The sequence below is a fragment of the Rattus norvegicus genome, chromosome 1, assembly GCF_021556685.1.
Source record: "Rattus norvegicus strain SHRSP/BbbUtx chromosome 1, alternate assembly SHRSP_T2T, whole genome shotgun sequence".
Classification (NCBI taxonomy): domain Eukaryota; kingdom Metazoa; phylum Chordata; class Mammalia; order Rodentia; family Muridae; genus Rattus; species Rattus norvegicus.
In genome coordinates this window covers 188496402-188511036 of record NC_141534.1, presented here as the reverse complement: position 1 = coordinate 188511036, position 14635 = coordinate 188496402, and the positions used below count along the sequence as shown (strand labels likewise).

Here is a 14635-nt window from a genome sequence, read left to right as displayed (position 1 = left end):
CAGGGTGTGTTCAATTCTTCCCTTGGTTTCTTTTCTCAGTGTTTGTTGTTTGTACTATAAAGGTTATTGGGTTTTGTGTGTTAATTTTGTGTCCTGTTACTTTTGTGGTTATATTTAACAGCTGTAGTATTTTTCTGAAAAAGTCTTTAGGATATCTTTGAGACAAGGTTTTACTTTGCAGTACCTCTAGGCTGGCCTTGAACTCATGGTGGGGATTCTTCTGTCTCAGTCTTTTAAATACTGGATTATAGGCATGAGCTACTATGTCCAGACCTCTCTTCTACTGAAGTAGAGAGTACTTTTCGGGGGCTGGAGAGATGGCTCAGTGGTTAAGAGCACTAGCTGTTCTTCCAGAGGTCCTGAGTTCAACTCCCAGCCACCACGTGTTGGCTCACAACCATCTGTAATGAGATCTGATACCCTCTCCCGATGCATCTGAAGATGGCTACATGCAGTGTACTTATATATTATAATAAATAAACAATTTTTAAAAGAGTACTTTTTCAGCGCATACACTAAAATTGGAAGCAGACAGAAAGGATTAACAAGCTCCCTGCTCAAGAATAACATGAAATTCTATAGAGTGTCCCATATCTTTAACCTTAAGGAGCAGGTATATGGTCACTTTGAAAGGGGAGAACAAGGACCAGGCAGAAGTTTGTTGTTGTTGTTGTTGTTGTTGTTGTTTCAGGCCCCAGAGATGGCTCAGCTGGTAACTGCTTGCTCCCAAGCCCAGCCTTCTGGGTTTAGCCTACTTCTACCATGTGGGTAAAAGGAGAACGGACTTCTGCTAGTCGTTCGCTGACCTTCACAAGTGCACCGTAGTATATATACAGATCTAAGACACAGACATGCACACAAACAAAATAAAGGTTTTTAAAAAGATAGAACACTTGCATTTATCACCACTACCACAATCCATATCATTACAACTTTTTGTATTCTCAAACAAAAGCTATCTAAATGTCACTTGTCATCTCTCCTCCCCTCACACCTTGACAACTGACATTCTGCTCTCTGTGGCTAGAAATTTGACTCCAAGTGTCTCACATAAGTGATATCAAAGTGTTCTTCTATAGCTGGCATTTTGCTCAGTATAGTGTACTTATACTTCATCTGTACTGTAGTGTGTGACAGAATGTCATGCCTAAGGCTGAGTAAAATTCAAACACATTGTTTACCCATTCATCTGTCATCTTCCCTACTCCACACCATACACCCAGCCCTATAACATCTTTGTTATCAAAAACAAATCAACGTTTGCACCTAAAGTCTAGTTACTTCATTTAAATAACTGGCAGTTTTATTTGTATAAATGGCAATGAGGGGCTTGGATATGGTTCAGTTTGCCTTACATGTATAAGGATCTGAGTTTGAGCTTTAGGACACACATAAAAAGCCAGTCACAGCAGTACATGTCTGTGATCAGCTCCAGGGAAGCAGAAGATACTGGAGGTTTACCTAACAGTTAGGCTCCAGGTTCAGTGAAGGATTCTGTGTCAAAAATAGATGATGGTAGGTAGGTAGGTAGGTAGGTAGGTAGGTAGGTAGGTAGGTAGGTAGGTAGATTAGATAGATAGATAGATAGATAGATAGATAGATAGATAGATAGATAGACAGACAGACAGACAGACAGACAAATGGAAAGTAAGAGAAGAAGACACTCAATACTGACCCCTGGCTACCATGCATACACAAATACATCCATGTGCACCCTCACACACGTACACACATCCACACAAAACGGTAATTAAGAAAACAATTCTTGACAGTCACGTGCTTGCTTTCATTAGTGAATCATAAACCCTTAACCATTTCCTCACTCTAATATAAATGTATCTGTTCTCAGACAATCCATAAGAGAAGTGGGAAAATGTCTTCACTATTTCAGAGTTCCACAACACCCACAGAATGAGAAACAACTACTTCCAAATTAGCACATTACGGTGGCAACGTTTACAAGGGAAGATGGTGGTATTTTAAGAACTGTATAGAACAAATTATCAGATTCTTGTGACCCAAAATAAAATCCTTTCCCTTTGTCATCCATGCCTATCACATGCAGGCACACATGCATGCATGCTCATCATCTATTTCATAGTGTGACGCTTACCCAGTCCATTGTGAAGCATCTAAGAAGAACTCAGGAAACAAAACATGTGGAAAAGACTTATTTCTGCCTCACAGAATCCTAGATGTAGGTCACAGCCTACTCATCCAAGAGAGTCCCTTCCCACGTCCCTGCGTGGGTAGTACCTGTCACTTAAAACAATGACAGCATGAACTTGGTGCCAGGCACTGTGCTGAGTGTCTTACATGTGTCCTTTCTTTCAATCCTCGGGACCCTGGTGCGATTGTTTCTCTTATCCCCACCTTTTTCCTGCAGCATTCCCCAAGGCACCTCAAGTTTCCATTGCTAAAGGAGGTTTTAAACCTGGCAGTCTTACATCACCGACACTCTGCTGCCTCCTAGTGCTGATGGACAGGCCTCCACGAGTTAGCACCCACCCTTAACTAAGTATATCTGAGAGTCCTGAGATACTTTGTACAGTCTGCTGTGGTAATCCGTAAGAAAAGATGACATTTCCTCATAGTGTCGCATCTATGAGAAAGAAAGAAGCAAGGGGACACCCCAAGAAAACCACAAGAACAGGTGCTGTTTTCAGCTCTGTGTTCTCAATGATAACTTGCCGTCTTCAGGGTAGGATGAATTTTGACAATTGTATGCAACTGTGTGACCTCCACCATAAGTATCAAAACTTAGAAAACTCCTTTGCCTCTTGGTAATCATCATCCAAGTCCAGGCTACAGCAGTCCCTTCTGTGTCTTCTGTGCTGGCAGGCTTGCCTTCTCCAGGGTATCATGTAAATGGAATCATACAACACGGTCTTTTGCATCTGACTTCTTGTACTTAATGTGCTTGCCACTCAGTAAATACCCTTTCTATTGCTGCGTGGTAATCCATGACGAAGATGTACCATAATTGTGTGTCAGCATCACAGCTGTGTACCAGTCAGAGGGGATCTAGGTTGTTCCTGTCAGTCTTTGGCACATGAATGATGGTGTCATGATGATTTACATGAGTGTTTTGTATGAACGTGAATTCTCATCTCTTGAGTAAGTTAACAGTGACATTTCTAGGTCAAATGTGAAATGTATATTTGCTTACGAGAACACTTCCCGTTTTTCAAGGCATCTTTATCACCTTAATTCATACCGAGAATGTGTGTATTTGGGGAACCCCCAATCTTTCTCAGCATTTGATTTGTCAGTTTTTATTTCCGGGATCCTAGTTCTTTTTTTCCCACATAATATTTTAATTGATTATTTGGGAATTTCATATCATCACCCTGATCAAACTCTCTTCCCAGGTCTCCCGGGTCTGCTCCCCAACCTTTGTGACCCCACCCCCACAAAAAAATGAAGAAGAAAGAATTTCAATTTGTGTTGGCCGTATACTCACTAGAGCAGGGTCGAATTCCCAGTGGCCAGGCCCTTAAAGAGTTCTCCCCACCCACACCCCAGCCAGAAGCCGTCAACTATGGAGAACTACACTTCAGCATCCTCATCCCAATTTGTAAGGGTTTTCTTAGCTGACTTCCTGTCTAGGCTGTTACTTTTGGAGATGGGGTGTTAGGGGTTGTCACAGAAGCCTTCCATGTCCGTCTTTCTCAACTGTGACTCTTCACTCATCGATAACACCACTGCAAAAGTAACTTCTTGGATTTTTACAGTCAGGGGGAAATGCAGGTCATAGACTTACACATAGGATCTGGCAACAGCACAGCCCAAGGGTATCCACATAGTCTCTGGCGGTAGTACAAACCATGGACAACCTCACAGCCCTCTGTGGCAGCACAGGCCAAAAACATCAACACAGCCTCTGGGCAACATGGGTCACAGACACCAATATGGTCCCCAGTGGCAGCCCAGCCCCTGGCCATCAACATACCATCAGGAGTAAGGCAAGCCACGGAGGATTATAACTCTTACACAGTGCTATCTTATTATGTTTAGTTTCCCATCTTCCCAATGAGCAATAAGGTTAAGCACCTTCCAAGTTCTACGTGTCTTCTTTGATGAAATGTCTATTCAAATCTTTACATGGTTTTTGTTTGTGTTTCTGTCCAGCCCTGATTGTCCTGGAACTCACTCTGTAGATGAGGCTGGCCTCCAACTCACAGAAAGTCACTGCCCCTGCCTTCCAAGTGATGGGACTAAAGGCACAGGTGCCACCACTGCCTGGCCTCTTGACATTAAATTTAACTGTCATTTCAATTGAATTTAGAGCCTTTTATCATTCCAAAAAGTCCTTTATCACTAGGCATTTTGTAAACATTGCCTTCGAGTTTGTGGATTATGTTTTTCTTTTTTTTTTTTTCTTTCTTTTTTTTTTTTTTTTTTTTTTTTTTTGGTTCTCTTTTTCGGAGCTGGGGACCGAACCCAGGGCCTTGCGCTTCCTAGGCAAGTGCTCTACCACTGAGCTAAATCCCCAACCCCATGTTTTTCTTTTCTTAACATTGTCCAAAAGAGTCTAAATTTTGTGATTGTTTTATGAATTATAAAAACCTATAGTGGGGCTGGGGAAATATTGTAGACAGTAAACAACTTGCTTTCAGGAATGAGGACCTGAATTCAGTCTCACACAAACTTATTTAAAAAAAATAAAACAGAGTGGAACATGTAAGAAAGAGCAAATCACAGTAAAAGTTCTTGTGTGTGCAATTTACAACAAAAGATGTGTATCCAGGTGTGATGGCTCACGCCTGTATCCCAATACCCAATACACTGTGGATGGTTGTCATTGGTTTAAAGCCAGCCTGTACTACATAACAAGTCTCAGGCCAGTCTGGGATACAAACTTAAACACTGTTTCACAAAAAAAGTTAAATTTAACTGGATTTATGAATGTATTTATTTCTAAGCTGAAGAATTCAAGGGGAACTCATATATGCTAGGTCAACCACAGAACTAGACGCTCCCTCCCCAAGCTCCTGATCAATTTGTTATAGATCATGTTTCAAGGGTTATAATAAAGTTTTACTGCTGGTTACTTTTCCTGATGCTGTGACCAAATGTCTAACAGAAAGCAGCTCAGAGTTTATGTCAACTCGCAATTTGAGTGGGTAGACTCATGACAGAGAACGACTGAGAAGCAGCTGGTCACGCTGTTGACTGGGGAAGAAGAGAAAAAGAGTGGTCCTCTAACACCTTATTTCTCCCTTTGTATTCAGCTGGGAATCTGGACTGGGATGGTGCTGTGCCCAGACTCAAGGTGGCTTCTCATCCTCCAACTATACTCCTCTGGAAACACCCCCACAGACCTACTGAGAGAAATGTCTCCTCGGTGACTCCCAATCTGATCAAGACAATGAAGAGAACCATCACACTTTTATATTAAATATAATGAGGGGCTGGGGATTTAGCTCAGTGGTAGAGCGCTTACCTAGGAAGCGCAAGGCCCTGGGTTTGGTCCCCAGCTCCGAAAAAAAAGAACCAAAAAATATATATATATAATGGAGCATGTGTAAGCCTCACTGTGTAACCCTGGCTGGCCTTGAACTTGCTTTATAAAGTAGACTAGCCTCAAACTCAGAGATCATCCTGCTTCTGCCTCCGAGTCATGAGATCAAAGGTGTGCACACCCAGCTCCTTTCCCCATTTTTAAATAAAGATATTTGTTTTTATACATCTGGGTTGAATTTGTTATATGTTTTAGCTATCAGCCCTTCTTGGGTGCATGGTTTGCAAATATTTTCTCCCAGTATATGGAATGTCTCCGTTCTGTGTCCTTCAGTGTGCAGAAATGACTCAGCCTTATATAACCCACTTCTTCATCCTGTTTTCTTTTTTTTATTTTTTTATTATATATTTCTTTACTTACATTTCAAAGGTTATTCCCCTTCCTGGTTTTCTTCCATGAGTCCCCCCCATCCCCTCCCCTCCCCCTCCCCCATATGGGTATTCCCCCTATACATCCCCCTTATTGCCCTCCCCCATATTCCCCTGCACTGGGGGGTCCAACTTTGGCAAGACCAAGGGCTTTCCCTTCCACTGGTGCCCCAACATGGCTATTCTCTGCTACATACGCAGTTAGAGCCCTGGGTCAGTCCATGTATAGTCTTTCCATAGTGGTTTAGTCCCTGGAAGCTCTGCTTGGTTGGCATTGTTGTTTTTATGGGGTTTCAAGCTCCTTCAACTCTTTCAATCCTTCCTCTAATTCCCCCTAAGGGGGTCCTGTTCTCAGTTCAGTGGTTTGCTGCTAGCATTGACCTCTGTATTGGACATGCTCTGGATGTGTCTCTCAGGAGAGATCTATATCCAGTCCTTTTCTGCATGCATTTTTTAGCTTCATCAATCTTATCTAGTTTCGGTGGCTGTGTATATATATGTATGTGTGTGTGTGTGTGTGTGTGTGTGTGTGTGTGTGTGTGTGTGTGTATGCCACATGTGTGTCAGGCTCTGAATGGCCATTCCTTGAGTCACTGCTCTAAACTTTGCTTCCATATCCCCCCCATGAATATTTTCCCCCTTTTAAGAAGGAGTAAGAGCATCTGCATTTTGGTCATCTTTCTTCTTGAGCTTCATGTGGTCTGTGGATTGCATCTAGGGTAATTAAAGCATTTGGGCTAATATCCACTTACCATTGAGTGCATACCAAATGTGTTTTTCTGTGATTGAGTAACCTCACTCAGGATGATATTTTCTAGTTCATTCCATTTTCCTATGAATTTCATGAAGTCATTGTTTTTTAACAAGTTTTTTTTTTTTTGGTTCTTTTTTTCGGAGCTGGGGACCGAACCCAGGGCCTTGCGCTTCCTAGGTAAGCGCTCTACCACTGAGCTAAATCCCCAACCCCGAAGTCATTGTTTTTGATAGCTGAGTAGTACTCTATTGTGTAGATGTACCACATTTTTTTAATCCATTCCTCTGTTGAAGGGCATCTAGGTTCTTTCCAGCTTCTGGCTATTATAAATAAGGCTGCTATGAATGTAGTGGAGCATGTGTCTTTGTTGTATGTTGGAGCATCTTTTGGGTATATGCCCAAGAGTGGTATAGCTGGGTCCTCAGGTAGTGCAATGTCCAATTTTCTGAGAAACCTCCAGACTGATTTCCAGAGTGGTTGTACCAGTCTGCAACATTCTGTTTTTCTTCATGGGTTTTATAGCATTGAATCTTGGTCTCTGCGTCTTTGTTTTCACTTGACTTCTTCTATATGGTGTGGTGAGAGTCAAATTTCATTCTTCCACCTACTTTTCTCAACATCATTTATGCTAGTTCAGTGCCTGCCAGGATGGTAATGTGAGTTCAAAGCCATCTTGGACAATTTAATGAGACCCTGCTGTAAAACAAAAACTTTTTTTTAAATGTAACTCAGTGGTAGAACATTTGCCCTTTTCCTGGCTTGTATGTTTTTGGGCCCATTGTTGAAAACTCAGCTCACTGAAACTGTGGGAGTTGCCTCTGGGTCTTTGTTCCTGTTCTAATGGTTCCTGTGTCTGTTTTTGTACCAACAGCATATGACAGTTTTGCAAAGCATTTCTAAATCAAGGAGTGTAGTGACCTTCCTTGCTTCTCATCACAGAAAAAAAATATATACAGATGACAGTGATGCAATGTTAATGGAGGAGGTGTGGATGAGGCCAGTTCTTGGTAGCATAGACTGGTAATCTCACCCACGTGGGGGCTGAAACAGGATTGCTAGTTCAGTGCCTGCCAGGATGGCAATATGAGTTAGAAGCCATCCTGGACAATTTAATGAGACTCTGCTGTAAAACAAAATTTTTTTTTTAAAATTTAGTTCAGTTGTAGAACATTTGCCTAACACGCAAAAGGGCCCCAGTCCCAGAAGAAAACAATGAGGAGGGAAAGATGCCATCTTTTCATAAAATTGATCAAAGAAGCCATATGAGATTTGAGGAACTGAAGAGGGGCAGTGTGCACTGATGGGTGGGCTCTAGTGACACAAGGCAGTCTAACAGTGAAGAGTTACAGGTCCTAGGCTGCAAGAACATCAGGAAAAAGTTCCTTGGGAAAGGCTTTAACTAAAAAGTCAAAAACAAAAAAAAAACAAAACAAAAAACACCCAAAACATGCTGTTAGCTTTGCTTTATTTGCTCTGGATTTTAAATGAGAGGGAATAAAGATCATTTCTGCTTTGAGTGCAGCATAGCCTGTGAGAATCGACAAGCACGTGACGCGGTGGCACAGGTACTGTGCTTACACCATCCCTGGGCAGTCTCTTCTCTTGCTGATGGAGAAGGAGCTCCAAGTCAGAATCTTCACTGTTGCGATGCCCAGGGAAATGACACAAACCAAACCAAACATGCTGTCCTGGAGATCTAAGAGTGTTCTAGAGGAGAAGGCGGGCGACAGTTAATTTTTGTCCCAGAAGCTTCTTTTAAGTCAGAGCTATCTAACACATGGTATTTCGAAGCATTTTATTCATGAGCTTGTTTAATGAGAAAGACACACTGTGTTGTGGAATTTTGATTCAAGCACTGAGTAATTTCTTCCTTCTAGTTGAACATAGGAAAGGAAGGTGACATATAGACTTGTGACTACCTTCCCTGGTGACAAGTGCTGCCTCTGTGATACAGAAGCACATGCCATGCACGGGAGGACAGAGAACAGAGTCCAGGACACAAAGCAGAAGCTTTCAGTTTACCCTTAGGCCAGGCATGGTAGTTAGTGTATGCTTGTAACCCCAGCACCCAGGAAGCTGAGGTAAGAAGATGAGGTGTTTGAAGTCAACCTGAGCTACATAGGTAGCTCCAGGCCAATCTAGGACTGCACAGAACTACCTTGTCTGAAAGAACACCAGTGGAGAATTATATTGCTGGGCCTGATGATACAGATCTGTAATTGCAGCTACTGGAAAGCTAAGGCCAGAGGACCACAAGTTCAAGGTCTGTCTGAGCTACAGAGATACATACATCCTCAATGTCTTCAGTCTTGAAAGAGCTGCCAAGCTTTAGACAAAGTGAGTGAGTCATTCATTTCTAGTACATGTGATGGCTGTAAAAGTGTTATGATGGGATTTCTCGGGGTGTTAGAGAAGCACTTTCTGTCAGAAGATTCATCCACTTTTAACAAGTGGGGACTACGAGAGGCTTCTCAGAGAAAATGCGTAAACAGTTCTGAGAAATACATACATGTCAGCTAGAAAACTTGTCTAGAATCATATGCAAATACTCCAGTCATATTTGCCTCCTTTCTAAAGCCCGGGCATGGAATATTCTTTGTACTCTGGTCGGGATTACACTCGTTAGATGCGGCCATCCCTCTGAACCCTCACTCATTAAACCCGCCCTTCATCTTGACTCCTACACGGTCCAAGCACTAATTGCTACCCACCAACCTACTTCCAATTTTCTTCTGCTTCTTCTAGGGTACTGAGACAGCCACCAGGATGAAGGTCAGCCGCTAGACCACTCATTGCATCCAGATGGTGGCCTCATTGTTACTCTGCCCAAATTCTCTGTGAAAACTTCATTTCTAGAAGTATGTGGCAATTTGTTGTCCTGGAAATGCCTCTTTTAAGAAAAATCCTTTCCTTTCTTCCATAGCAAACTCTCTCTGTCCTTGAGACTTGGTGGGGCCTAACTGCCCCACCCCAGGCCCAAGGGTCAGATATCCAAACCTAGTCAGAGGAAGTCATGCCCTACGAATGACCACTGCCTCAGTGATAGGCATGTGACTCACATGGTGCTTCTCAGGATCTGCTTGCAGACTCTTTCATGGGCTGCTGAGTCAAAGGTGCATATTTATTCACAGCCTGGAGCTGTTCAGTCAGTAAGCCTGAGAGCTTCATTGCTACTGAGTGGTAAAAGCTTGAAGCCAAAATAGAGAAGGGTCAAAGGCTTCTGACATCATTTGAGGTCCAGCTCTGCTGGATTTTTCACATGTAACCAGGAGGTCCCCGTTCTGGGGAAGCTAGTCTGCACTACATTTCTGCCACGTGTGGCCACAGTGGCCTGAAATACATGCCTTTCCAACTGGCACTTATGCCTGTGGTACTATAAATTAGCTGCTTTGACCCATGCTTGGTGAAGGTGGTATGTAATTGGCCATAACCAATTAATTTATCTCTTAAGACAGAGAGGTTTGAAATGGCTGAGTACAGATTTCCAGGAGGAGAGGACAAGATCATGACTGTGCTTTTGAACTTGAGGCTGTGGACGCATATAAATGGGAGGTGTTGCTCACCAGCCTTGACTGCTCATTGATCTGAGCCTCAGGACGTACTAGATGGGAGACAATGGGTGCAAAATGCCAAGAGGTAGTGGAAACCCAAGTTCCACTTTGAAACAGAATCATGTCTCGAATAAAAAGAGAAAGAGGAAATGGCCTAATCAAGTCCTTAGAGAGGGGGCCACAACTGAGAGCCGCTCGCTAGTCAGAATCATTACAATATGTGCTTTATGAAAAGGCCGGTTTCTGCTTGGCAGAGGCACCCCTGTGCTCTGGTCTCAGCGTTTCATTAGCAACAGGAGCCCATTATCCTTCAGCATTCTCTAGTTATAACAGATTCCAGCTTCAGAAATGTCCAGAAATTGGATTCCAGCTGCAAGGGGCTCTCTCTGGGAGATTTTCCACCTCTGAGATGAAACTGTCTTTTTTTTCTCCTGTTTCCCCCGGGGAGAAGGGTCTGGAGTACACCTGTGACGATTTGCAGAGTCAAAGGCCCTACTGAACATGCCTACTTAGGCGGGGGGGGGGGGGGGGGGCTGGAGAGATGGCTCTGTAGGTAATGAGCACTCGATGCTCAAGCATGAGGACCTGAGTTTGCGTGCCAGCACCATGTTAAAAAAAAAAAAATCAAAAGTACTGGGTATAGTTTCTCACACCTGGAACCCCAGTGCTGAGAGCTGAGGGAGGAGAGGTGGGGCTTTCTGGCTGCCAGCCTAAGGTTTAATGAGAGGCCCTGTCTCAAAGAGCGTGAAATAGCAAAACATCCAACATCCTCCTCTGGCCTTCATGCATGTATACCCACACACATGCACACCTATCACACGTGTATGTGCACACGCACATGTTCACACTCAAGCGTGCATGCATACACACACACACACACACACACACACACACACACACACACACACGATCACTACCTCACTCACTCACAAAATGCCTTAAGCTACATGCTCAAAGGCAGCAAAGGGACATTCCAATGCATCTAACAACCTGGCAGCTATCCTGCTAGGTGTCCACGAGGAACACACTTAGCTTTTGTTGTACTGAACGGCTTCACACTTTCTAAAGTACCTGTGGGCTCCCCATTACTTCACAGGCTCTCTTGAAACTCTTCAAATATTTTTTTTTTGGTCTTTTGGGTTCCTTTCTTTCTTTTCATTTCTCTTCTCTTCTCAAAACAGGGTTTTACTGTAGCTAGATTTGCTACCTAGATCAGATTGCCTCAGACTTGGGGCAGTCCTTCCGGGACTGCAGGCATGCACCACCTTGCCTGGCTGCTGCTTGTTTCTCAAGGTTTCTTCTTTCTCCTACAATTGTATTTCAAGCAGGGACATGACTTTAGAGAATGTGTTCTCCTCTCCCTACTGGAATACGGATGATCTGCTGACTAACTGGACTGTTGTGCTATCAGACTGTCTGTCTCTCATTTCCAACCTTACCAACTGTGGTGGTTTGAATGAACACCACAGGTTCACATATTTGAATGTCTGGGTCCCAGTTAATTGTTGGGCTTGCAGGAAGGATTGGGAGGTGTGGCCTTGTCGTGTGTCACCGAGGGTGCTTTGAAGCCCTCACCAGGTCCAGTGAGCTCTCTCTACCTCCATCTCTCAGCTACCACTCCAGCACCATGCCTGCCTGCCTGCCTGCCTGCCTGCTGCCATGCTCTCCACTGTGTTGATAATGGACTCCTCCTCTGAATCCGTAGGCCCCACATTAAATGCTTTCCTTTATAAGTTGCCTCCCTTGTGGTGTCTCTTCACTGCAAAAGAACAGTAAGTAAGGTACCAACATTTTGAATGAATCTCCAGTATAAATTTTTTTTAAGATTTACTTATTAATATATACAAGTGCTCTATTTGCATGTATGACCGCAATGACAGAAGAGGGCATCAGATCCTATTACAGATTGTTATGAGCCACTACTGGGAATTGAACTCAGGATCTCAGGAAGAGCGAGCGGCCAATACTCTTAACCACTGAGTCATCTCTCCAGTAAATAACTGTTAAGGCAGGCAAGATGGCTGGATGAGCCACACTTGATCTCAGGGACCCAGCCAGTGGGAAGACAAAACCGATTCCTACCAGCTGAACTCTGGCCGCCACACTTGCGCACGTACACGCACACATTAATTCATTCATCTTTAAGCTCTGCTAATGCTTTCTTTTCACCAAATATTTATAGCGCATTTGCTGCTTTAGATTCCTAGGATGCAGAGCAAATAACAATAATATGTCACTCAACAAACCTTACCTTCTCGCAGAAACAAAGAAACCATAAACAAATGCATTCAATTTTAGCATGTAATTATAACAACACTTTCCTTATGAGAAAATTTTTTGCACCTCATTTTCTCCCATGATTTCCTCCTTTCAAAAGAAAAATAGGGGTTGGGGATTTAGCTCAGTGGTAGAGCGCTTGCCTAGCAAGCGCAAGGCCCTGGGTTCGGTCCCCAGCTCTGAAAAAAAAGAAAAAAAAAAGAAATCAAAAGAAAAATAACTACTGGATGATAAATAACTAACAATAGGTAATAATATCCCCAAATATCATTTAGTACACCTCACTTTGCTTTAAAGATTTATTTATTTATTGTATGTGAGTGCACTGTAGCTGTCTTCGGACACACCAGAAGAGGGCATCAGATCCCATAACAGATGGTTGTGAGCCACCATGTGGTTTCTGGGAATTAAGCTCAGGACCTCTGGAAGAGCAGTCAGTGCTCATAACTGTTGAGCCATCTCTCCAGCCTACACCTTGCTTTCTTAACTTACACCTGCTAGGCCATTTGTAAAGTCAACTCTATGAAGTAAGGGGAGCATAATTTAAGTTACGATACTGGCACCTCAAGTTCTATTATACTTAGAGTCTTCCTAACTACAAAACTGAAGCAAAGCCTGGCTTCTCTCTACTCTCCTTTTCCCCGTTGATCTCACCTCTAAAAAGAATGAAATTCCCGGGACCACATCCATGAAGTAACTTTTATTGCCAGCAGTAAGAACACAGGCAATTCTGTCAATGGAGTTGTACACCAGTCAGAATCGGTGCTAAGGAAAGGTGAGCTCAGGACGGAAAGGGCCAAAGACCTTGCGGTCTGTTGGGCACAGATACATCAGTTGTTGCTAAGAAGAATAGTCATCTAAGGCTGGACATGGGGGTTCACACCTGTAATCTCGGGGCATGGGAGGCTGAGACAAGAGATCACAAATTCAAGGCCAGTTTGCATTATGTAGCAAGACCTATAACAGAAAACATGCCAGGAAACGGGGAGGGGCCTAGCAGCTAGGAACCAATATTGCATTTTTGTTTTCCTCACAGTCAAAAAGCTCGAAGTCCAAGATGAGAGAGCCAGCTTTGTTAGACTTCAGTAGGGGCCCTTTTATTTGTTTGCAGACAGAAAGCCATATCCTGTGGAACTGAACCTAAAATCTTGCACATGCTAGGCAGGCATTCTACCATATTGTCAGCCTCAGGAAGTCATGTCCTTGCATGGGGAGAATGAATGGCAGAGAGAGAACATTTATTTATATTTTCTTTCTCCCTTTCGTGTGGATGTGTGTGTGTCTGTGTGTGTGTGTGTCTCTGTGTATCTCTGTGTGTGTGTCTCTGTGTGTGTATGTCTGTGTGTGTGCCTGTGTGTCTGTGTGTGTGTCTGTGTGTCTGTGTGTATCTGTGTGTGTATCTGTGTGTGTGTCTGTGTGTGTACGTATGTGTAGCCTGGGCCCTCACATATGCTGATGATGCAGATGATCTTTATCAATGATCAATACCCAGAAGTCCTGACTTCTCTTTCCAGTGTACTTACCTTGTCATACCTGACCTACATTCAGGACCTGCCCTAAACTCACTTCTCAAAGGTCCCATCTGCAAATATTGCCCATTGTGAGTTAGGACTTTAATGTATGGATTTTGAGTAGACTCAGGTTGGTTCACAGTGTCCTATTTAACATGTTTCTTCCATTGCTACTAATTTCCCCGACAACATTATACGCCAAGGGACAGATGAGATAACTTAATTGCCTAAAGTTGTGTGGCTAGTAAATTTGGAGCTGGAACTGAAATTTCTACCTACAAAATTTTATCTCATCTAAACATTTCTCCAATAAAAACGGTACCTCTAATCTCAATTTTTAAGGAAAAAATGAATAAACCAGTTTTTCAGAAGGTTTTCTGGGGTTTTTTTTTGTGTGTGTGTGTGTGCAAATGAGGTAAGATACGCTTGTGTACCAAGGCTCTTACAACTGGCTATGATGCAGTGAGGTGCTGTGGTGAAAGTGAAGGGCTCTAATGCTCTGCACTCATCTGTCCATCTAAGAAGACGATAAAAGGTAGGGAAAGAATAGTCTCGTGTTTCTCCAGAACCCAAGGTTGATACTCTCGCCTTCGGATTCAATTATTCCCTCAGGTAGCCCCTTTGCAATGACACACTAGGTCCATTTACAG

At 43.2% G+C, this 14635-nt stretch overlaps 1 protein-coding gene and 1 non-coding gene across 7 annotated transcripts in view; one reads left to right on the top strand and one right to left on the bottom strand.

Annotated features, from left to right (window-relative positions):
- The first annotated feature begins 495 nt into the window (after positions 1–495).
- LOC120100194 (U6 spliceosomal RNA) lies at positions 496–598 on the top strand. Its single transcript, XR_015656073.1, has one exon. It is a non-coding gene; the product is annotated as a U6 spliceosomal RNA (small nuclear RNA).
- Positions 599–8092: 7494 nt separating this feature from the next.
- The window catches only part of Mfsd13b (major facilitator superfamily domain containing 13B), a 31941-nt gene continuing 25398 nt past the window's right edge, over positions 8093–14635 (bottom strand). For 3 of the 6 annotated variants that reach the window (NM_001432660.1, NM_001432656.1, NM_001432658.1), the window contains 1 exon segment: positions 8093–8353. In NM_001432660.1, the coding sequence (NP_001419589.1) occupies positions 8221–8353 (133 nt within the window). In that variant the 3' untranslated portion in view covers positions 8093–8220. 6 annotated transcript variants of the gene reach the window in all.